The sequence below is a fragment of the Xiphophorus maculatus genome, chromosome 1 (assembly GCF_002775205.1).
Source record: "Xiphophorus maculatus strain JP 163 A chromosome 1, X_maculatus-5.0-male, whole genome shotgun sequence".
Lineage (NCBI taxonomy): Eukaryota > Metazoa > Chordata > Actinopteri > Cyprinodontiformes > Poeciliidae > Xiphophorus > Xiphophorus maculatus.
The window spans coordinates 18691704-18715020 of NC_036443.1; the positions used below are offsets into that span (position 1 = coordinate 18691704).

Genomic DNA, 23317 nt, shown 5'->3' on the forward strand with positions numbered 1-23317 from the left:
AAGAACACAAGTTTGGTTAAGTGTTGATTGTAAAACTGGCCTCAGATGTGAGAGGTAGCATGTGTGTTTGTGTCTCTATATTGGCCCTTTGATCAACTGGCAACCTTCTCAGGCTGTAACCCCCTCGGTAGGATAATCTGTGTAATGCAACCTGATGATTATCTCAATAACAGAAATAAATAAAAACCAAAATAGCTGAAAGAGAAATGATCCAAAATTTTGCTTTTCACTTGGTGTTCATATTTCACTGGAATCAAAGATTCTACAGAATAAAAATAATTTTTTAATAAAGGACTCTACAATACAGTGCCTCACAAAAGTGTTCACACACCTTAAGCAGTTTCATAACTGTGATGTCATAAGCTAAAAGCTGTAGTATATTGTGATGGGATTTAATTGCTCTACAAACATGTTCCATCTTCCTTTCCCCCAGACTAAACTACACATCATTGGTGACAGGGCCTTCTGCTCTGAGGTACCATGGGTATAGTACTCTCTTCCCAACGATCTGAGGTTGCCACACACCACTGAACACATTAAGAAAGAGGTGAAAACATTCACATTCAAAAAAAATTCTACATAATTTAAATGTACTTTTAATCCTGATGTTTTTACATGAAAATGTTGCACTGACATTTTAAAAAGTAAAGTGCGTGACAAATACAGTAAATGACTATTATTATCATGATATGACAGACCTTCATTGAGTTGAGCATAATTGGAAAATGGATGGAAAATATTGCATTGTTTAGAAATAGTTTTTACAAATAAAAATCAGAAAACCACAAAGAAGCAGCCAAGAAGACCGTGACAACTATGTATGGGCTGCAGAATTTGTTTAGATGTCACATAGTTTGCTCGGATCCAATGAGACCAAAATTGAACTTTTTCAGCCAACATCGAAAATGACTAGCTGTAGCCAATCACCAATAAAATACTTTGCTCATAGTTTTAACAGGGTCATGCTGTGATGATGCTTTTCTTTAGCACTGAAAGGATAGTTAGAGTTGATGTAGAGATGGGTGGATTTAAATAGGGCAATGATGTGAGAAAAACTTGAGCCTGAGGGAGAAGTGTTTAGATACTCAGATTTGTCAGATTCCAAACACACTTTGAATCAAAATCAAGAAATGACAGCAGGAATGACATGATGAAATATGAATTTCTTATGTGAGATGAACTGAAAGCAGTTCATCTCTTCCCGCAGATAGCAAAGAGGAGATCAGTCCAGTTACTGAGGAGTAAACAGAGACACGTGTTTACGCTGGCAGAATGAGCGGCCAGAAGGCTCCATGGGAATGGCAAACTCACATCTAGTTTGGAAAAAAAAAAGCTCCACCGTGACTGAAGGGGCCAGTGAGGCTTTGAGGTTCAGCACAATCAACGCAGCATGTTTTCCAGCCTGCTTTACTTCCCAGTACAGCCTCACCAAGCAAAACATATCTGAAATATCAGCAGGGAAGACGCTGCCCTACCAGGAATACGATTGTCCTCTAAAGGTCAGTGAGTGCATGTAGCACAGAAAAGTGGGACACTTTATGAGTTGTCTGCCAACTGTATGTAATTCCTACACTAATGGAGGGACCGGAATGCCACGGACATCCCAACAGAGTCATTTGTGTGACTGCCTTATTGTGCAATGTACATAATTTCATCCCCAGAGAGGAAAATCTATGTACAAATGCTTGGTTTGCATTCCCTTCTGTGTTGTGCTTATATGAATCCGCCAGGGGTTCCAAGCTGTTTTCTCCATCTAATTGTTTTCAAAAGGAAAAATTACAACCAGCAAAGGGGTTCAGTGGGCCCACAGTAGACCACAAATACTCCACTGATCTTCTTTTAAGTTGGACATAAATTTCCATGGGGGGGGGATTTTATTCACCAAGCCTAGCATTACCATATATGTCACAATACCATCTGTCTTCAGGGAAGAGAATGGGTTTGTTGTATTGACATTTTGGATTTTCATCAACAGCACTTGAGTCTATTAATTCACATAATTGCATTAAGCGGATATTTTTCTTCTTTTTGTCCTGTTCATGGCAGCTTTACAACTGTAAAGGGTGGGGGCTGTTGCTCCTGGGGTTGTGTGTCAAAGAGGAGAGGTCCAGCTGTGGAGGAAAGTGGTTCAGTATGAACAAAATTAATGTTTGACGAGCTTAACGAGCTAACGGGAAAATACAATATCTGCCCCATCAATCATAGCCACTGAAGGGAAACATACACAGATGCACACACACCTCATTAACGACACACAATTATGAATATCACCAAGATGTTGTCAGTGCGCTCCACATTATTTTTATCGTTTTTTTTACTTAAATCAGAGAAGATTTAAAAATAATCCAATTTCCTTGCCTTTTACCATCTGAAACAGGTAAAGGGCATTACGTCATTGCAAGGTCTCTCCAAGACTTGTGAGAAGAAAGCTGAGCATCGACAAGGAGACATAGAAACCCGCGTTGTTTGGTTAGGGTCGCCATCTAGTGGACAGCAAAGTAATAACGTCCCGTAATAGCCACGTAAACAGATGTTTACTAAATATAATAAGCCCATGAAAGTGCATTGTAATGAAATTAAATGAATCATATGCCGGTGCAGACAACTACAATATTATTAGAAATAGAATTTATTTCAGGAATTTAATTCAAAAAGCAAGTTTCATAGAGATTAATTAGATGGAGTGAGATATTTGAACTGTTTATTCTGTTCATTTTGATCATCAGATAACTAAAATATGACACTAGATCAACACCAGCAGATGGCATCATAAAATAATCACTGACTTTGAAAACCTCATAAAGAGCTTAAAATCGCTCTAATTCCACTTTTCCTCAAGACACGGGAACCTTGATTTCCAAATAAATTGCAAAATTTACTTTCATCTGAAAAAAAAGACAATAGCCTAGTTTCTTATTAGAAGCTTCGGACATCTTTGGTTCAGGGTTGCTTAACACAAGGAATGTTTTAGCCTTTTTCCCAGATATGTCTGTGTGTTTTTCCCTGGAGCTCTGACTCCAACAGAGCACAGTTCAAACTTTCTGAATTGCCTCCAAATACTTGAATGGTCAATGCTTCGCAATCCTCTAGGATTTGGTAATCTCTATTGCTAGTGTGCCTTTTTCAACCATTTGTCCTTCTAATGAGCCTTCTGTCCTTCTAAACAGCCTTCTTTGAAAAGCCCATTAGCAATGACCTCTTGTATAAGGTGTCAGTAACTTCCTACTGTGAAACAATCTCCCATGATTTTATCAACCATAGAATAATTTTGTTGATCTTATCTAATTTTATTTTCAGACAAACTGTATTTTAGGTTGTTGTTAGTTGTAAGCCATGATCATAAGGATGATCAAAAACCTCAGTAAAGAATCTAAGTATTGGTTACTGAAATTATTTTTCTATAATATATTGAGTTTTCTGTAACTATTCATCTAAAAGTCACCACTTTCTTAATAAACACAAAGCTTTTTCTTCTTTATTTTTAATATTCATAAAATATAAAAGCTAACGCTGCTGACATTTGTTTGAATTCCTGTATTTAACTTACAAATTTCAAAGTACTGATGACAACAAACATGTTCAGAAGGCATCTTCTTTTACCTATAACAAGACTGTAACAATACAGGTGGTTTAATGACAGGTTTGCTTTTCTACATTAAGTAGTCACATATTTTGTAGATGTTGCACAGCACACACCTCATACTAAAAAAATAATGACATGATGAATTTTTGAGACAGAGCTGTTTCAGTCCACTGCGACGCCTTCAGGTATCTCCACCACCACCGGAGCACAGTCATCCAAGTCTGCATCAAAATCCCAGCGAAACTTCTTGGTCAGGTGGGCTTTGAACTTCTCTGCTTTCTTTCGCAGAGTGCTGTCCACACCAGGTCCAGTGGCAAACTGAAAAAAGTCCTGCAAAATAAGTCCAACAGCGTTCATCATTAAAGTTGCAGTACGTAACTTTTATATAAAAAAAAGTTTTTATATACTTATTGAAACTACCACCATGTTGTAATAGTATAATATGAAAGAGTAAAAGTTAAGTGGTTAAAGTAGATTGAAAGCCCTCCAGGCTGCCTGGAGTCTGCAGGAGACCTGCTGATTCTTGAATTTGATGTATTTGTTGATTGTATTTGTATCTGACTGTATGATTTAACTGTAATAAAATTATTTTGACTGGCTAATATACATATATTATATAATGCTATACAGGTGAAATAATTTGTTCTAACATTACATGTTGATTATTGGATGCTGTATAAATTAACCTGAAACTGGATTGAAGTCTTCAGAAGAAATACAAATATTTTATTGGCTAACAAAAAATGTAATTTAGATAAGATTCATAGTGAAACTGTAGCTGCAAAATTAAAGCTACATTGTGTTTCAGTGAGTTTATAAATTTGACTTTTGATGCAATGCAGCTTTTTGACAATCATGACTCAGAAAACAAAGCTAATTTTCCATTCACCTGCTCAGGTTTCAGATTTAGTAACTTTTCTAAGCGCTGCCCCGTTACCTGGAGTGTGCTGGTGAGGAAGTTACTCTGCGAAACAATGTCAACGAAGAAGTCCGGGGGTACTTCTCCAAGCTGGTGGTAGAGCACAGTGATGAGGCCCAGATAGAGCTCTTTCCGCTTCCTCATGGCGTCCTCTGAGCGGCACAGCAGAGCCAGTAGACTCTTCCAGTGCTCGAAGCCCTCGTACACGTTTCCGACCAGGAAACACACAAAGGCAAACTGCAGCTCACCTAGAAGAGGTCAAATGAAGGAGTTTACTTTTACAAAAAAAAATGTAACAGAATGGTTATGACTAAGAATTAATATACTTAGCTTACCAAGCAAGTTGAGGGGTTGGTCCGGGTAGTTCTGCTCCACCACAGTCTCCAGGGAGTAACTCAGGTCCATGCTGCATCGGGTGATCTCTGCGGGAGAAGCTCCAGGAGGGTAGGTCTTCTTGGGAATATCTGAGAAGCGTAACTCGGTGCCCTCCCTCTGCTTCATCTTTGGAAGCCTATCGAGTCCCTCTCTCATGCTTTGACAGGCTGTGTCATTCCTTGGCTGCTCTGCCCGGTCTTTCGTGTGTCTGAACTGCAGTTCAGGGATGATATCACTGAAAGCGCACACTCGACCAGAGAGAGGCTGCAGGTTAACAGCTAGCTCCTGGCTGATCTGGTCAGTGAGGGAAACCCACTTCCTCATCACCTCATATGGATAGGGACCCAAGTAGGGATCCAGCTCTCGCAAGGTGCTCCGGATTCGGTTCACCTCCTCGTCATTCTTTGAGGCTGAGAAGTCCAGATCCTCTTCTTTGGGGTCCCAGTGGGCCAACAGAATCTCTCTGGGTTTAAGAGTGAGGAAGAGGCCTGATTTAGGACCAATTTCTCCACCACAGCTTGGAGAGTTAACGGAGCAGAAATGGAGGAAGTGGAGACCCGGAGGTATCATCTTCACTCCTCTAAAGCGAGGACCCACCTGCCAGCTCTTGCAGTCTATCCCCAGTTCTGTGCCCTGAGGAACACCCAGCAAGACCAGGGTGGCTCCTTCTTCAAACAATCTCAGAGCAACATCTGGATCCATGTCCACACAACTGCTGCCCGCCATATTTGACTGAGAACTTCGCACCGGGTCCAGAAGGGCAGCTCAAAAAAATCGAGGTCTGTTCTCACCTGTTCATGTCCGAAGTGCTTCGCCTCTAAATATGAAAACACACACCGATGCTGTTCAGCTACACAGTTAGAAAAATAGCCGTTCACTCGTGTACTCTAAAATAAATATTTTCAGAACAACTTTAATGTTGTCCATAAACCACCTTAAAGTTGGCCGGTTTCCCCCAAAACGTTGGGAATTCGTTTGCGGTAACACTTGTAACACATTTTTATTGATCCGGGCGGAAACTGCGTCGTTGTGGAAGAGTTCCGCTCATCTGGTAGCGTAGAAATATAGTTGAGAAAAAATATTGTAATAGTTGAAAAACAAAACTAAACGAAACAAAGTTTGCATTTTTACACATTCTATAAGGATTTTAACGTTTGTAAGGGATTTTACTGATCCAATCTACCAGGCGCTATTATTAGTAAAATTAGGGTGACCATATTTTACTTTGGGAAAACCCGGACAGCGGTGGGGAGGGGGCGGGGAGGGGGTTCTGGAGAGAAAGTCTAAAAGCGGGAAAACTACATAAATTTGCGCTTTCTGATTAAGAACAGGGCTGCCCGCAGTGACGCGGCTCAGGGATTACGTAATTTGCAGTTGACCAAAATCCCGGACGATTTTTAAATTCCCCCCGGACATCTTTTTAGGTCTGAAAAGTAGGACATGTCCGGGAAAAAGAGGACGTCTGGTCACCCTAAGTAAAATTGTACAATGCAACACATTGCAAAAACAGGATGGGTATGTAATCTGGGATGTTGACAACTGAGAAAAATAGAGTAAACATTAAAAAAAAGCACATAGTTTCAACCTAATGACAAGAACAATCTATTGATAAATAATACAGGTACTTTTAGTGTCAATCTATTATGATAATTAAATTATTCCATACCATATACTAATCTGCATCATAATTTCTATATTTAAAAAACATTAGATGACTATCATTTCAATCAAAGTAATTAAGAGCTGTTTTGGAAGTTAAAGTGAATATACTTTAAGATTTTTTTTCACTTTACCATTAACTTCTAAGGTTTTGGGGGATATTTTGTGATAAAGCTGAATGATAGAGTTGAATAGCTAGCTACTGTTGAATAGTGTGGTGTACTCTTCCTAAGTTGATGGACAAAAAAAGTGTTTTTTAAAAGTGCAAACCCTATTTGACAAGTTAATCAACTTGTCAAATTGGACAATCAAAGAGAACTTCTACTGACAAGTCTTTTGCATTTTTATTATGTGGTATGAGTATTTTATGGTTACAGTGGCATGTGGCTTACAAACATGATACATAAATGTTACATCAGGAGAGACCTTGACAATGTGCATATTATTAAAGTATTTGCATGCACTTATGATACTCTTAGCTTATCTGTGGTTATGATGAAACATATAATGAGGAGCAGTTGGTGAGATACAAAAGAGAGGCAGATTTTATACATGAAAAACTGAGAACTTAACAGCAGTAAACATTCGTTATATTGCATTAGAAAGAGAGCTGTGCATAAAAAAAATAGGTCATTTAATTCTGTAGTGGTGCTGTGAACATTCTTGCAGGTCATCTGGTATCTTCATGAAAGGCTGGCACAGTTTGTCCTACTTAGAGAGAACATGGACACTCTGAAGTTTCTTCCAACAAGTGATCATCAGCTTTATAACTCTGATCAACCTCAGTCTCCTCCTTTTTTTTCCTTGTATTTTTTTGACAGCTGAACATGAGGTTGTCTTTTCCTGTAAAAAAAAAAAAAAACAAGAAAATACAGCAGATTTATTTGAATTATATTTAACTCAGTGAATATTGGTGATACCTTTAAAGAGCAGCCTTAAAACAGTTTTTTGTTTGTTTGTTTGTTTTTGTACCATGTAATTAGGACTGCAGTTTTGAACGATGAGCCGCTCCATGCTCCCGACTGGCTTTTTCAGGTCAGACTGCTTGCCAGTCCTCTGACACAGAATCTGCTGCGTCATACCATAGATGGACATCAGGATGCGGCGTTCCTGTCGAGACATAACATAAGAAAAATAAAACAACACAGGGACAATGTTTGAATGACTTTATCACGCCTGACAGGTTATAATCAAACTATACGAGATTTTCAGATAAATATTTCTCAACATTGCCCAACATGAGAATTATGAGACAAACTGTGGTAGATTGTTTACCCTGTCCATGGTGCTGAAAGCACCTGTGAAAGTTGCAAACACAACAAAACTGAAGAAATCAAAACATCTTATAATGGACAATTTTGCAGGATATATTATTAACATAAAAACGAAGAAGGACTCAAATTATTCATTTTACTAAACATGCATTGGATCAATCATTTCAAACAGGAAGTAAGTTGCAGAGGAGAAAACTAAAAGTTGGAAAGTAAAAAATGAATATTTAAATATGACGATAAAAAATAAGTACTGAAACAATATCGAATGATAGGAAAGAATAAAACCATTAGGTTACAAACCCACAAAAAATTAAAATACATTATAAATACAAATAATTCTAAATGCACATATGCATAAGTAAATGCACAGAATTCAGCTGGATGCTAATTTAAATCTTGTAAGCTGTTCATATTTTGGTTACTGTTTGTGGGTCTGGTGGACTTTCTGCATTTTATTGCTGAAATTTAACCCAAACAAAAAATGCTTGTATGAAAATATAAAATAGATGTTCACTTGATCTTAACTACATCAATGTAAACATGATGTAATGGATAGGTATACATTTTTGCCTTTTAACTCTGAATTTTTTTTTTAAAAAAGTATCACGTTCATGTTTGCTGGATGTCGAAAACGTAATTTTAAAAAGAACAAAAAAAAACATTTATGTTTTTATGATGTTTTTGTTTTTTATCTTTATTTTAACTTTTATTAGAAATTTCAACCAAATGTACCCTGTTGCTCACCCAAAGATTGCTTAAGATCAGCAAGAACAAATGAGCTGCTGAAAGCCTGCAGCTAGAACACCTGGGGTCAATGGGTTGCTGAGTACAGAGCTCCTGACATGATCATTTTCAAATGGTTACATTTGCTCATTGACCCTCCACAAAAAAGTATTTTTACGTAATCACTGTATCTGTACAAATTACGATGTTTGTGTTGCATCTATTGATTAAAAAACAACAATCCCCATTTTTCAAAACCTAGTTTTTGGCACAGCCTGTGGGTCAACTTTATGGTTATTTGAACAGTTTATCTCAAAAACAAAAATTTTATTATATTTAGAACTAATCCAATACAAATACTTTAATTAAAATGTAATTTTGTCTGTTGTAAATGTTTAAGAAATGCTTATTTTACCATAAGCATCTACACAATTTTCCTATTAAAATCTGTATGAGGTTTTAAAGGATTAACTGCTTCGCAAAAAAAGTCAAAGCATTTTAAAATCAACTCAGTCCAACTTGATTATTTCCCATACACTTGCTTCTCCAGTTTGCTTGTTGTTATGCCACTTACTTTTTCTGAGGGACAAGGGTCTCTCTCTATGAATGTAGTGGCTGAGCCAGTCAAATTCTGCAGGAAGAATTACAATTAGTATCTGTTCTGTCTTGAAAGAGAAGGAAACAGATCCCCAAGTTCTACTTGCAAATCACTGGAGGGCGGCCTATCATTAAAAATCAATCATGATCCGCTGTACATGACAGCTAAACGTTGAAAGAAAGCTGATATAATATTTAAAACAAGCAAAACCTCACGATGTGCTATTTGATCCTACCAAATTTTGCAGCTCAACAAAGATGACCTCTCGGTAGGAGTCCAGTATTTCTTTATAGTTACATCCACGTTTACCACAACAGTTGGCCAAAATAAGAACCACCAGGACACTACGGAGCAAAGATCCGGTCAGACACTGAAAGAGAGAGAGATGCGTGTGAAAAAAAAGACAAATCAAATTATATAAATCTTCTTTAGATTAGAGTAAAAATAAATATTCACAGCTCATCTTGCTCCTAGTTCTTTATTAAAGTGACTAAAGACAAATAGTGCCTCAAAAAAACCTCACCACGAACGGGGCGACCTTCAAACATCTCGCCTTATCGCTGCGTAAATACGCGCCAACGCACTTACCATTTATCATGATTTTCTGCAGGATCCTCAGACGAGCAAACCCATCTCTGTTGGTGACTGGGAGATCCGAAGAATTTCTTTGGATTCTACAGGGCTCATTGTAACCTTCCTTTTCTTCAGTACTTTTGTACTTCCTCCGATGCAGAGGTTAATGTTGTCGCTGTGAGCGTTTCTGCGCGGTGCTCCGTGGTTTCCAACATCACCAACGTAACAGCTGCTCCTATTTCCTTCCCCGTCATGGATGGTTGCCGATGGGCTTAGTGTTGCACCAAACTCCTGTCCGATCAAGTCGAGGAAAACTTTTGCAATAAATCACTCGGCTTTATCCTTTCAGTTTCGTTTGAAAGACTTGACCCCAAAATAAGGATAGATTTGGTACCGCGTTTAACTATAGTATATGTCTATAATAAAATGAAATAAAATATTATATAATAAACATCACATAATGAGTCAGACTTTCAGTCAAATCAAAATATCCAATGTGCAAACAAAGAACAAGTATGGGAACTGCATGGGGGGAGTTTGACACGGACCCAAAAGGTCTGGGAAAGATTTCTACTCAATAAAGCCATTGTGCTCTCTCAAAAACAATTTGACATTTAAATCCCAACAAATATCAAGTAATATAACTTGTTTGGAAAGAACTGCCTTTACCACAACACACTTTTTTGTTTTCATTGGAAAATGTAACGTACAAGACCGGAGCGGAAAAACTAGTTTTAAAAAGCAATATAAATCATCCACGATGGCTAGAGAAATACACCAAACATTGAAAAACACCTGGTTCATCATCTAACTCTGTAAAATGTGTGTTTATTTTTCCCTCATTTAAATGAGATTTAAAGTTAGATACCAAGCGTCGGAAAAGCAGACATTACTGTAAATTTAAATGTTTCTATTTGCATTTAATAGCATGAGTCATTTAAATAAGAGATTAGTTTACTTGATTTTAATAAAAACCCCAAATATTTATGGTGACGTAAAAATTTCCGCTCAGCAGTCAAAACTGCCTGAAGCTGTTTATGACTTGACTCACCTGCTTGCAGATTAAATAGGTAAAAAGTGAACACGTCGTCAAAACAAACAGAAACAATGAAACCTGAAACATGTTTATATCTTTCTCTGAAGTTGCATATTATTGTTTAATCAGGCTTTCTTCATTTTGTTTGCATCCACAGTACATTCCAGTGGTTAATGTCTATTTTAAAATTTCTTACGGTTATCGACTTGACAGAAGTCTGGGAATCAGTTATTGTGAAGGATCATGGTGGCTCATGTAGAAATTTATTCCTATTTACACTCCAAACCTTTCCTTCAAGTTAAGACAGATATTTTGATTAAACATCAAGACTTTTAAATTCAACATTGACATTGATTATGCTTTGAAAAAGTCAGATCTTCAGTCAGATTTTATGTTGGTTTCTTTACCTAGTTAAGATACAGGGGAGATTATCAATAAGTTATTGATTTTATAAGTAAGACAAATAAAATCTATTTCGACTGAAGAGGAAATATTGTAATTCTGGAATCTATTTTTGCAACATAAATTATATTCCTTTCCATAAAATATCTACGGAATTCTCACGGATTAGATGAATTAAATAAAAGAATTGATTTCAGCAGACTTGATCAGATATATTGAGACTGATTATCAAAAGTCATTTATCGATAAGTGGTTAGATTTTTAATATATAAACAATGCCCCACTATTTAAAAATCTTTTTTATTTCCAACATATAAAATATCACTGACAGGTAGGAGCATTATGATGTGGATCAAAGCTTTAAGTGTTTTAAAGCTTTTCCTGGAAGATAATGAAATAACTGGGAAAAAAAAAGAAACACAGAGAACATCATTAGGTTAAGTAAATTGCTGAGGGGGTTTACTTTGCAACAAGACAAACATGAGAAAAGCCTAAAAAATTAACAACCTTAAATGTCTGAGCCAAGACCTTATTCCATGTGATGCTGAGTCACCCAATGGCTAGTTCACAAAAACTGTTGGTTTTTACCAAATGTTGTTACTACAGTCATATCCATATGGATCCAGCATGACCTATGTCATTTTTAGATCGTCATTATTTTCTGCAAAAAAGTCCATGTTTGTAAAATGATAAACCTAAAAAAAATGAATTTTGTGTGAGCTGGGAAAGTCCAGGTAGAGAATAAGAATGTCCATAGCTGCTCCTGGTGAGTGCCAGAGTCCTCCAGGGATTCTTCAAAGTTTCAGAATGTATTCTTAATCTTGCTGGCGACCAGTGCTAAAATCTCTCCTGTCTTCCTCTGCCAGTTCAGGACGTGTTTGGACTCGGCACACCACAGCTCTCCGTGGCGAGGCTCTGCATTCTCACATCGTTTCCGCACCTCTTCCTGTTGCTCCTAATGGATGCAGACCATTAGAGTTAACGCTTATGATAAAAACACAGGAAGAAGCCGTGAAGCTTTTGGGAAATGCTCATAATACTTTAAACTGTGTGGCGCTAAAAAGAGAAACTGAAATGTAGAGTTAATGATTCACAAGGTCGCACAAAAATAAGTTGGAGATCAGTACCTCTGTGCCGTGCTGCAGCTCAAACTTGTAGAAGAGAGCCCAAGCGTCTCCCAGGTCGGGCTCAATCTTTACTGTCCTGAGGAACCACTCTCTGGCTTTGGTGATTTTACGCTCACTCCAGAACAACCTAATAATGCATAAGTTTAAATATAAAAATATATATATATAAAACATTAAAAAAAAAATAATCAAAAAATAAAATTTCAGTCATTTGATTATTAAAAGTATGTTATTTCTGACAAAAGCACAAAGCGGTAAAAAGGTTTTAGACGTACTTTGCCACAGCGAGCAAGACATGAGGATCATGTTCACACTTCTTCAAAGCGTCCACACTCTTTGTCTTCCTCTGGGGTCTGGCTTCCAAGAATACGGCCTCAGCCCACAGGATGCCTAACGAAGAACAATGGGGAAAGAAAATTTGACTTTCTAAAAATGTACATAAAGTGAGCTGCAAAAATGTAGAAGCCTATTCTGTTGTCAAGAATAAATTATCAGTGAAAAAATTAGAAAGTACAGCCAAAAATAGAGTACATTGTGATTATTTTAGTTTAGTTTAATTTCAGTGGAAACATTTAAAAATTTATTTTTTTTAACATCTAGTTAAAATTTGTTCATTTTTTAAACTCACTTAAAGATCCAATGGGGTTTGTGACCAAAGGAAATAAAAGCTCAAAATTAGTGTAATGATTGAATTATTCTTATTGCTTTGGACAAAAATTAGCTCAGGACCCAAACTAGTTTAAATAATTTCTATTATCTTTATTCACCAATAAAGAATTACCAATGTTCTTCAGATTTCTAAGGAAAAAACATTTATTTATTGAATAAAAGAATGTGTTTTTTTATATATATTCTTACCTGAATTTGGGCACTCCTGCAGAGCTTTGGCCATTAATGTGTTGGCTATGTTTTTCAATCCAGCCCTGTACTCCAACCTGACAGACTCAAGCCTGGTAAATAAACACTTAAAATTATTTCAAGAAATTCCTGGGTGAATGTGTTTTTGTATGTGGCTAAATTTGGCTTTCAGTGTTACAGTGAAAATATTGTGCATTATGGAGAAAATCCAATAGCTGATATAATTCAATACTTGGTCCAAAAATTATAAAACAAAATGTAGAAAGTTGTCAAAGGAGATCCTTTAAACCTTGACCTCAGATAAAACACATTCACTTGTGTTTTCTCACCACAGGTCAGGGGACTGAGGGTTCTTCAGTCGTGCTTTCTCCAGGATCGCTCTGGCTCTGGTCAGCTGGCCGACTCTTTCCTCGAGATGAGACAGCAGCAGCCACAGAGGAACCGAGTGGGGGCATTTTTTCAACTGCAGCAGCAAAATAAACATAAATGAACAACTCATTCCACTTATACAGACACACACTGTGAAAAGTACCAATCGTAAGCACAGCTTTTACTCTGTCTTACCCCTTGGTTATAAGCCTCTCTGGCCTTGTCCATGTTTTCACACTGCTCCTCTATCTGGCCTCGCATCATCCACAGCTTGGGGAAATCCTCATAATGTTTCAAAGCTTCAGTGCACAACTCCTGAGCAGCTTCTATGTTTCCCAACACCCATTCCAGTTTCACTGATTTCATGAATACCTGTGAACATGACAGAGAAAAGATTTGCCTCGGCCAGAAAACAAGGATGAATGCATTCCAATGGACTGCCCTCCCATCAACAAAGACATAAAAAAAACAACAACACACACATTGTAAAATAATATGGCATCCTTGCTAGGAACTTAACTGTGTCATTACCCCATAAATGTGTCGCATCCGATATTAAAAGTAAGGCTCTGTGAGCCTATAATGCAGGGATGAAAAGGGAATGTAGCCAGGACAGATATGATCGTTAATGAGCTCAACTAACAGCATCTGTCAAACTGAGTGTTCCTGTTTGTAGTGAAGACGAACTGCAAGCCTGGACTTGAAGAGACCAGAATGCTTGAAGAGGCCACATGAAAGATGAATCACTAATAGCTTGCTTTTAAACATGGCTTTCTACGACAGAGATTAAAAAGTTATCACTGAGTCAATTGTGAATCACAGGTCACTGAAAAGCTCTACTGATAGCAACACAGGGGTCCTGGTTATAACCGCTCCATAACCAGGAGCGGTTATGGTGAATAGGGGAATCCTCTTAAAGAAGCTTTTATCTTTCAGATCAAAAACCAAATCATAAGGCTTGTTTAAAAAAAATAATCCTCCTAACATCGTTTAGTAATTTCACCACCCCCTTTTCACCCACCCGGGCTGTTGGTGCGCTGCTGCGAGCCTTGGCCAGCAGTCGACGGGCTCTTTCGTATTCGTTATTTTCAGACTCCAGTTTGACGGCAGCCAGCCAGATCTCTTCACTGTTGGGATTTGCCTGAAATAGACATAAGGAGCAAGACAGAGAGGGACTGAGTGTAGCACAGGACAAGCAACAAAGTGTGATGAGTCAATTTCTGCATGATTTTTGTTTTCACCTGAAAAGCAAGAGCAAGGATACTTCTTGCAGCTGGAACATCATTGGCCAGCCACTTGGACTTGGCGCCCATAAGCCACAGCACCTCCGCTTTGGGACAGTGAGCTACTGCTCTCTGCAGAAGGGCTTCCAAAGACTCCCTGAGATGAATGGAGGGAGGAACAGATGCAGTTGATGTGATCCATGAGAATAGAAAACTTACGATACTGACAATCAATCAAAAGAAGAAAAGAAGAGTAGTAGATAAAACTGCTCACCTGGTGCCGTGGTTCTTCTCAAAGTAGGCGGCTCGTAGCCAAACGCTTTTCTTGCTGGGAAACACCTGCAGGGCGTGGGCATAAATGGCCCTGGCACACTCTAATGCTCCATGGGCCACACACTGAAACACAAAGAGCAGCTGTTACACTTCCAACAGGAAACTCGTGTATAAAAAAAACATCTGCTGCACAAGTGAGGAGTTTACGAACACTCATAATGGAATAATTATTTGCAGTTTTAATGATGATTTGAATAATTTTTCCAAAGTGGACTGATGATACAAAAAACTTAAATGTGTTAATGCACAAGCTTGAATTTAACGCAGCATTCACATTCAAAATTATACATAGATTCAGATATATAATCCCAGAAATAACATTCAGTCCCTCAGCCAGGTACAGACAAACAGCACACATTTTGTAAACATCAATAAGGTTCTAGCATTATTCTGCCAGGATATTTGACCATTGCTTTTATCAGGAATGGAAAAGCACAGTAAAACTGGTGGCTTTTTAGTTTAATCATAGTTTTGATGTGTGTTTCTATGTCTGGAGGAGTCATAGTGAGGCTTTCAAACTTAACCCTACATGTCAAGAATGGTGGTGATAGCAAGTTCTTTAACTTTACCAATCTTCAAACAAGATGTTTGAAAATTGGGACACAGGGGGGAGGTTAATGATCCCAACCACATACTGAAACAGTTTTTTAGATACAGAAATAAATCAAGTTTATGGACTGGCAATGACCTCAACCCTGCTGAAGTGCACGGTGTATGATTGAAAGTCTATGATTTAAAGGAGCTGTGCCAAGTCCGAAAAGCTGAGTGGTCAAACGTAAACCCAAGATTAATGATGGCTACAAAAAGCATGCGATTTCCCTATAACTCACTAGAGAATATTTAACTTGTTCATTGTGGGGTCCAGATGCTTGAATGAATAATTTTGAGCCTGTGAGAATCAAAGAAAACCAACAATATATCCAAGCTATTTGTTGAATAATCCCACCCAACACGTTATTAAAAGCTCATGCTTTATACTGATGATGAGTTTGTGTTGTGTCATCGTTCTAAGAGACGACCGGTGTAAAGAAAATGTTAAAACATATTTTTTTCTGAAACCCACACTGTCTGCATCCTCCATCCACGTATGCTTGCGGTCCTCTTCCTCGATGCCAATCCCTATGACAGCCCTGATAACCGCTTGGCAGGTGGCCACACTGCCTGCTTTGTCACACTCCTCTGCATCCTGCGTGACAAGCAGAAACATTTAGACAGAAACGTCTCTGGGTGAAGAGGAAGAATGAAAAAGCACTGAAGGCATGAACTGTTGGCACCCATTTTAGTCTAGTAATCAGACTGGAATTATGAGGAAATGTAGACACCTGGTGTTAGAGGAAACAGTGTTTCATGACAGATACCGGAGATCCTTGGATGAACCCTGGTTACTGATTAACATCCATGTAGATGACTTACGGTTTTATATATACATAAACTGTCTTTTACAGAGAGCATTCTGCTGTAAGGAAAGCCAACTACCTGAGGATAACATGAGGTAAGGTACTGATTAACCTAAAACCTTAAACTTTTTGCAAGCTATAACGGGTGTTTTTCCACCATTTACACTTAACACAAAGTGTAGGTAGACAGAAAAAAAGCCAGTTACTTTAGGAAAAGAAAAACTATTTGACAGTCGGTTATTGCAAAATAACTGAACACTAGACGTAAATGTCACTCAGTGTGCTGGCATTCAGTTGAAGTAACACTGGAGCACTTAGCCAATATCCTGGCATTCTGTCAAATCAGAATGAATCCAAGCATGCCACAGTTTAAAGGTGCAGTCATGATATTTTCCACCTTATTTTGATATGGTAGTCTGAGGTTCAGAAGGAAAATAAAAATGGAAATGATCAACAAGGATGTTTTTTGTAGATGTGATGTTAAGTTAATGCATTAGAACAGAACAAAAGTGTATTGAGGTCATTTAAAGCTAATGTGTGTTCTGTCTGAGAGTGTAGTCACACCAGGAATGTCCTTTGGTCTGTTTGTTTGGTACACACTAATTATTTTGGTATGGATCAAATAATTGAAAACATCCTAAACAAGATCAAGTTTGTAAAAGTTGGGAATATAAAAACATGTGAACAATAAAAAAAAATCTGCAAAGACTCAAGCATTTTGAGTCTACCAAGTCATTTGAAATTTGATTTTCATCTGCTCTATAATGACTGACAGACCTGTATCCACTGCTCTCTGTTGATTTCCACACCGTTGGCCCGCAGAGAAGTAATGGCTCTGTCAATGATCTTTTCCACCATCTGAGTGTTGCCATTGGCCTCTTCCAGCTTGGCAGCAGTGATCCAGATGTGGCGATCGGTGGGGATATTCTCTCTGGCTTTATTCAAGACACGGCGGGCGTTCTCATAGGTTTCTAGACGGGCCAGAGCCAGCCACAGCTGATGAAAACCAAAATGTTAAAGTTTGTAAAAACTTTCCTGTGTGGCTAACTGCTGCACAAAATCTAGTTCAAAATGAAATGTTAATATTAGGAGTGCAGTGATCAGAATTCTGCAAACAATTTCCAGTTTTGGTAGAGCTTTGGCCTGTTGACAATGATTTGTTTGTAACATAAGAAGAAATAAGAACTTCAATAAATATAGTGGACCTTCACCATATATATTCTCTGATTACTGGAAACCAAGCATCAGGTGAAGGAGAGGCGGTTTGAAGCTTACCTCTACGCTTGTAGGGCAACACTCAACAGCTCTGCTGAGCATGATCCTGGCATCTTCTGGCTCCTCAAGCTCAACAGCTGCCTTCCATAGTCGAACTGACTTTGACACGTTCTCCAAAGCTGAAGGAGACAAACACACACTATGTGATGACACCATATAAAACATTCTGACACATGATACACAAATGTAATAGGTTAATCACTCTGTTAAAGACACAAACATTCAGCCAGTCAGATAAGAACCATTTTTGGAGAAAAGCCACTACAAAGCTCTCAACCTGGACCAAACACTAAGCTGGGTTGGAATGCAGACCTGGAAGCTGAAAATGAGGAGAGTGAATCAGAGCAATGGGTCTGCCAATTTAGCACAGCAACAGCTAAATCTAAACAAAGTACTTGTGGTCATTCACCAAATGCAATCAAAACAGTATGTGTTTCTTATTTCCTTTAACAGTTTTACTACATATGTTTTTATGTGCTGAGTGTCTACCATCCACTGTTAGACACACGGCTTATTAAGTGAATGCAACTTGTCCCAAAAGTGGAACAACAGGAATAAGTCTGATGTGAGAACCTATAAATCAAGTCTTGTTTTAGATGTAGAATTGTGCCTAGATCCAAGTGAGACTTAAAGTTGTACTAATGTGTACCTAAAATTATATTCAACACTTTTTTTTTTCATGAAGACATCAGACATGAAACGGACACACTGATTAACTGTCAAATTACCATGGAAAACACTTCTTGTGTGAAAGCAGTTCAAGTAGCACATTCGTAGTCGATTTGGGTGGGAAGCAGAAAAAGAAGTATTATGTACGTAGTCGGGGAAGGCAAAGCAGAGACGTTCAAACATGTAGAGGCGGAGAAAGTTCCTCCTTAGAGACTGCTTCCATCCATCTCTGTCAGTGGAGTATGCTGCTGGGAAACACTGGTGCATGTGTGCCTGTGCGTGCATGTGTGTTGGGGCATTGACACCATGGTTAAATGCAGGGCCCGGCCTTGAAGACAAGCCAGTAACACAGCTGCCAAATGTTACTCTGATAGCATTGTGTGGGCTCTTTTATGAGACAATCAACAGATTGGGACTGGCCTTGAATTCTAGCCTGACAGAAATTAGCGTCTTCGTTTTGGCAGCAGAGCCAAACTCAAGGCACACGAAGCTCATAGCAACGTTTATTTCCAAAACAACTACTTCATTAGACGACGAGTGCAAAAAGAGGAAAAACACAATAAGCATAATGAGTTTATTGATGTTTTTTTTTTTCTTCAGAACTAAGAAACCATGACCATACCCTTCCTGAGGACTCGCTTCTTGGCTCTGATGTCTGTCTCGAGCTCAGCTGCTCTAATGTAGATGCGGACAGACTGCGGTAGGTGGCGGACAGCCTGAGCAACCACGGCTTTAGCTGTGTCACCAGGTTGGAGCCTTGCAGCCTCCAGCCACACATCTTCACTCTGGATGAAAATCAGATCAGAAATGTTCTTCTCAGCAGAAATGTAGAGACTCTTTCACCAAATGTATTTTTCTCCAGCAAGAATATCAAGTTTTAACTTGTCGCGATTAGTCACTGAACTAAAATGATGCAACCAGTGAAATATAATTTATTTTGATTATACTATACCATATACGTATGTGAGACTTTTAAAGTCTGAACTGAGTTTGTTTTCAATCTATCTATTATCTTTACCTTTGGACACATCTCTGTGCCCTTCATGATCAGGTTTCTAGCCACCTGCAGCTTGCCTGTCACCTCCTCCAGCCTGGCAGAAGCAATCCACGCAGGTGGATGGTGGGGGTTGGTCTCTCTCACTGACTTCAGCAGCAGCCGAGCCTTTTTAATGTCACTGGACACACAGCCAAAAAGTAATCATCAAACAAGAAGATGAAAACAAAGGGTTGCATCTTCTTGATTATCTTTAAGAGCAGCTTGTTCTTACCTGATGTCTCCTCCGTAGGTGGGAATCATGGAGTTGAGATCTGTAAGGTAACCCTTGGGATCAACAACAGTCTGTCCACTGACTGAATCAGAAACCTGGAAGGTAAACAAGGAGAGAAAATAAAAATGACACTTTAGATCTAAAACCAACATGGCATGAACAAAAGTTCCGTATTTCAGAATGTATTAAAGGTCACCTGACTGAGCCTCATATCCATAAGCGTGTTCCTGGCCTGGCCAATCTTCCTCATATCCAGCTCTCCTGTCCCAGGAGTCATCAGACCAGGGGTCATGTTTCCTGGATACGGTGTGTTCAGTCCTCCCAACTAGCAAAGACAGGAAGCAATAATAGAATAAAATGCTGCATTTTAGCATACCAACATCACCTATGAAACAAAGATTTCAATGTTAAAATAATGCATTGCAGAACCTTTTTACTGAATAAACTATGTTTGCAGTTCTTTACAGTAGACTATCCTGCAACATGCACATCCATGGTGTATAAGCAAATTGACTTTTTTGTGCTTCATTAAAAATTTCTACTACGGCTTATATGATTGTCGATACCTTCTGCAGTTATCTCTCATCAAGATAACATAAGGCAGACAACACTGAGTGCAGTCCTCACTGAGACATCCTGACTCCTGCTGGAGCTGATTGTAACTACAACATATAATGTTCAGTGGCAGGCTTTTATTACAACTTATTTGTATTTGCATAAATACTGACCCCCTGCAACGGATCAACAGAGGTGTGATTCTCTCCGCTCTGTAGGTGTTTAGAGAAGAAGCTGTCAGGGACGGGGGTCAGCTTCTCATGGCGGGGATTCCTCTGACGCTTGTTCCGTGCATCTCCGACTTCAGGGATGCTCAGCCATTCCTCCTCTGACACCTCTGCCAGCTTCCTCTATAAACGATTAGAAAAAATTAATAAAGGTTCTTCCTGGAAACAACTATGACAGTAGAGCAGCTGTTATTTTTATTCAAACTAACACTGAAATGTAACCAATGAAGTAAAAAAAAACAAAACAACTTTCTTGCTGCAAGAATAAAGAAAATAACGACAGGAAAAACATCAAAGCTGAGAAAACCTTACTTTTTCTGTGACCCAAGACATAGCAAATATCCAGAGCCATGTTGTCACAAAGGAATAGAAACAATCAAAAAGTAACATAGGAGGCAAACTAAATTTGGATTTATAAATCTAACTTGTGAAAAATTCAGGTTTGAAGGATAAACCTCTGCATTGGTTGAGTCCTTTTTTTCTTCATACAAACTTGTAGCCAAACACCTCAAGTTTATTATGACATTCTAAACAATAAAGCAAAGTCTGTCAAGTTTAGAGTAAATGTGTGCCATAAGAACCAATTATAAGTTTCAGTAGATTTATTTTTGACAAGAATCGGTGTAACTTTCTTAAAAAAGGTTTTGCTAGCTTGTGTATTTTACAATTTTACAAAGCAGTTAGACAAATACAGCAAAATAAATGCTTCATTCTACCATGTTATCTGCCATTCTGCACATTGAAACAGTTGAATTAATACAAACTACAAGGTGGTGGATATTTTTATGTAAAATACAACAGAAGTACAGTATGTCAAAAGTTTAGAGACATAAAAAAACATAAGAAATTGTCCTACCTTCAGATCTGAGAACTGCTGCTGAATTTTTGGTCGCTCCATACGATATTTTTCAATTTCTTCCTTTTCTCTCAGTTCCCTATAAAAGCATGTAAAACAGTCAAAGTTAGAGACACATGCAGCACCTTACCTAAAGGCAAGTATTTTATTTCCAAGTTCCTCTAGTGACCTTCTTTCTTTGCGTCTTTCATCCATCCTCTTGTCCAGAGCTGCATATATAGCGTCTGCTTCTTCGTCATCTTTCTCATAAGGCCCACTGGAGAACAAGCTCCCTGCATAACCATTAAACTTTAGGGATAAATGAGACAAAAAACAGTTAGGTTTGCCACAGTTTTGTCATCTTACATTTTTGAGTGAACAATGTAAAAAATTGAACTGCATCATGAAGTCTAAATGTGAAATAATTTATTTGCAGAAACCTCATCATAGTTGGTGTCGTTCAGGTCTTCATCATCATCATCCTGATTCTTTTTCATCTGGTCCCCAACCGTCCTTTTCCCCGGAGGCGCGTGACGGTCATCAACAGGATCATTGGCATCACGAGCAGGACCGATATCCGACCGTGTGGTGAAACCAGTAGCGCTATGACACAAATATTGATTAAAACCTCCCTTCAGATCACAGAAACTATGGTGGCTTGAGCATCAAGAATAAAATGAGATGATTGCTGAGAACATTTTGTGTTTAACAAGTTGGCAGTTCTGTTTGGAGCCATATATTTAGTACATGGAAGTATTAAGATCCTAGCTGCCTGTTTTACCCCTGCCTCGTTTTTCAGTAGTGTTTTACATGTGTTGTGGCGTATCCCTAAAATACATAATTTTCACTTAAGTAACAAAATGGTTACTTTAAAGACTATGTAAGCAGAAAGTTTTTTATTGCACAAAAAAATAAAAAAAATAACATGATCTTTCCCTGAATAAAAGGGGTATCGTGTTTTTTTATTATTATTTTTTGGTGACTTAACCCTTCATTAAAGCCTATTAAGAGGCTCAAACTGCACTGAAGGTAAAACATATTTGAAACCTAAGGGGATTGGAACAGTAGTTTTCGGTCCTTCACATTAAGTATCTGCCATTAGAAATCTACTGTTCTTAAATTGTTTGCCAAATTACAACTTATAACCATGTAACTTGTAATGACTTTTCCCCAAATGGTTGTGAATGATGAATTTGTTTTGGATTATCATTTTTGTTGAGTTGGACTGTAAGCAATTAGAATTTAGACAAAACTGGATCTTATATAAAGCTGAATATAAACGAGGCCTGTTTGTCTTGTAAAGTGCATTGAGAAGACTTTCGTCGTAAATTGGCGAGTTTTAAATAAAATAAAATAGGTCAGCACGATGAACTCAAAAGCTTTTGACTTTAAGTTCGAAATAAACTTTTAACCTCATTAAGGAGAAATTGGAAAGTCAAAATAACGGTTGACAATTTTATTACATTTTATTAAATTAAACCAAGTTCGTTTTCGTTATGATGAGCAAGCAACTATATTTTAAATTGCAAGTATAATTACACGACACACATAATCTTAACGTTTCATTTCATAGAATAACAACATTGGTCCTGTAGCTAGGCTAGCTCCTTAGCATTAATTTAGCTTACCCTCTGCCTAGACCGGGAACGTAGCCCAGCGGAGCAGGCATCCCCAAAAATGGCTTCTTCTTTTTCCCCATGAGCGGAGAGGCAAGGGGCATTACAGGGGGTCCTCCGCCGGCCCCCGCAGCGGCAGTGCCCGCCGCTGCTGTTTTGGGGACAATTTTAGTGGCTTGCTTTGCAGCATTGCTAGCCATCGTTCCTCTAACGACGAACCTCCACTGGCGGATGAACAACAGCTTAACTTCCGCTCCAAAGAAACGGCAACGAGTCTGCCCTTCTAGAAGACTCTGTCTAGGTTAAAAACAGCGCCCCCAACAGGTCGAACTGATTGTATCTCATTTTAATTCAACCTACGTTATCTCGTCCGTAAAATTATTAGGGTGAAAAATGCGTGTTATTTTTTTGCTTTTTTTTTTT

At 38.3% G+C, this 23317-nt stretch overlaps 2 protein-coding genes and 1 long non-coding RNA gene across 4 annotated transcripts; 1 reads left to right on the forward strand and 2 right to left on the reverse strand.

Annotated features, from left to right (window-relative positions):
• Positions 1-2720: 2720 nt before the first annotated feature.
• On the reverse strand, positions 2721-5874 carry aar2 (AAR2 splicing factor homolog). The gene is made up of 3 exons (XM_005801662.2): positions 4838-5874; positions 4521-4750; positions 2721-3913 (listed from the first exon to the last, which is right to left on the reverse strand). Exons 1-3 carry the CDS (start codon positions 5601-5603, stop codon positions 3746-3748), a joined length of 1164 nt encoding a protein of 387 aa, XP_005801719.1. The 5' UTR covers positions 5604-5874; the 3' UTR covers positions 2721-3745.
• A 5552-nt stretch (positions 5875-11426) lies between these two features.
• On the reverse strand, positions 11427-23141 carry prpf6 (pre-mRNA processing factor 6). Its single transcript, XM_005801663.3, has 21 exons — positions 22907-23141; positions 21719-21881; positions 21469-21587; positions 21300-21378; positions 20390-20566; positions 19858-19986; positions 19662-19756; positions 19412-19568; positions 19016-19178; positions 17725-17843; positions 17227-17445; positions 16116-16238; positions 14994-15115; positions 14738-14876; positions 14518-14637; positions 13692-13868; positions 13457-13590; positions 13128-13219; positions 12545-12659; positions 12270-12396; positions 11427-12097 (listed from the first exon to the last, which is right to left on the reverse strand). Exons 1-21 carry the CDS (start codon positions 23092-23094, stop codon positions 11945-11947), a joined length of 2910 nt encoding a protein of 969 aa, XP_005801720.3. The 5' UTR covers positions 23095-23141; the 3' UTR covers positions 11427-11944.
• On the forward strand, positions 16245-21802 carry LOC111609407. Of its 2 annotated transcripts, none has more exons than XR_002753112.1 (5): positions 16245-16544; positions 18994-19093; positions 19445-19587; positions 19680-19763; positions 21715-21802. It is a non-coding gene; the product is annotated as an uncharacterized LOC111609407 (long non-coding RNA). The 2 variants fall into 2 exon arrangements; XR_002753114.1 differs by lacking the exon at positions 21715-21802 and adding an exon at positions 19841-19927.
• Positions 23142-23317: the final 176 nt, after the last annotated feature.

Excerpts from the sequence above, each read along its gene's own strand:
- aar2 (XM_005801662.2), bottom strand. The coding sequence starts at position 5,603 with ATGGCGGGCAGCAGTTGTGTGGACATGGATCCAGATGTTGCTCTGAGA. Across the intron at positions 4,751-4,837 it reads CCAACCCCTCAACTTGCTTG|GTGAGCTGCAGTTTGCCTTT; the intron begins GTAAGCTAAGTA and ends GACCTCTTCTAG. Across the intron at positions 3,914-4,520 it reads TCCTCACCAGCACACTCCAG|GACTTTTTTCAGTTTGCCAC; the intron begins GTAACGGGGCAG and ends CTTATTTTGCAG.
- prpf6 (XM_005801663.3), bottom strand. The coding sequence starts at position 23,094 with ATGGCTAGCAATGCTGCAAAGCAAGCCACTAAAATTGTCCCCAAAACA. Across the intron at positions 15,116-16,115 it reads GGATGGAGGATGCAGACAGT|TGTGTGGCCCATGGAGCATT; the intron begins GTGGGTTTCAGA and ends TTTGTGTTTCAG. Across the intron at positions 14,638-14,737 it reads TCCTTGCTCTTGCTTTTCAG|GCAAATCCCAACAGTGAAGA; the intron begins GTGAAAACAAAA and ends TGTCTATTTCAG.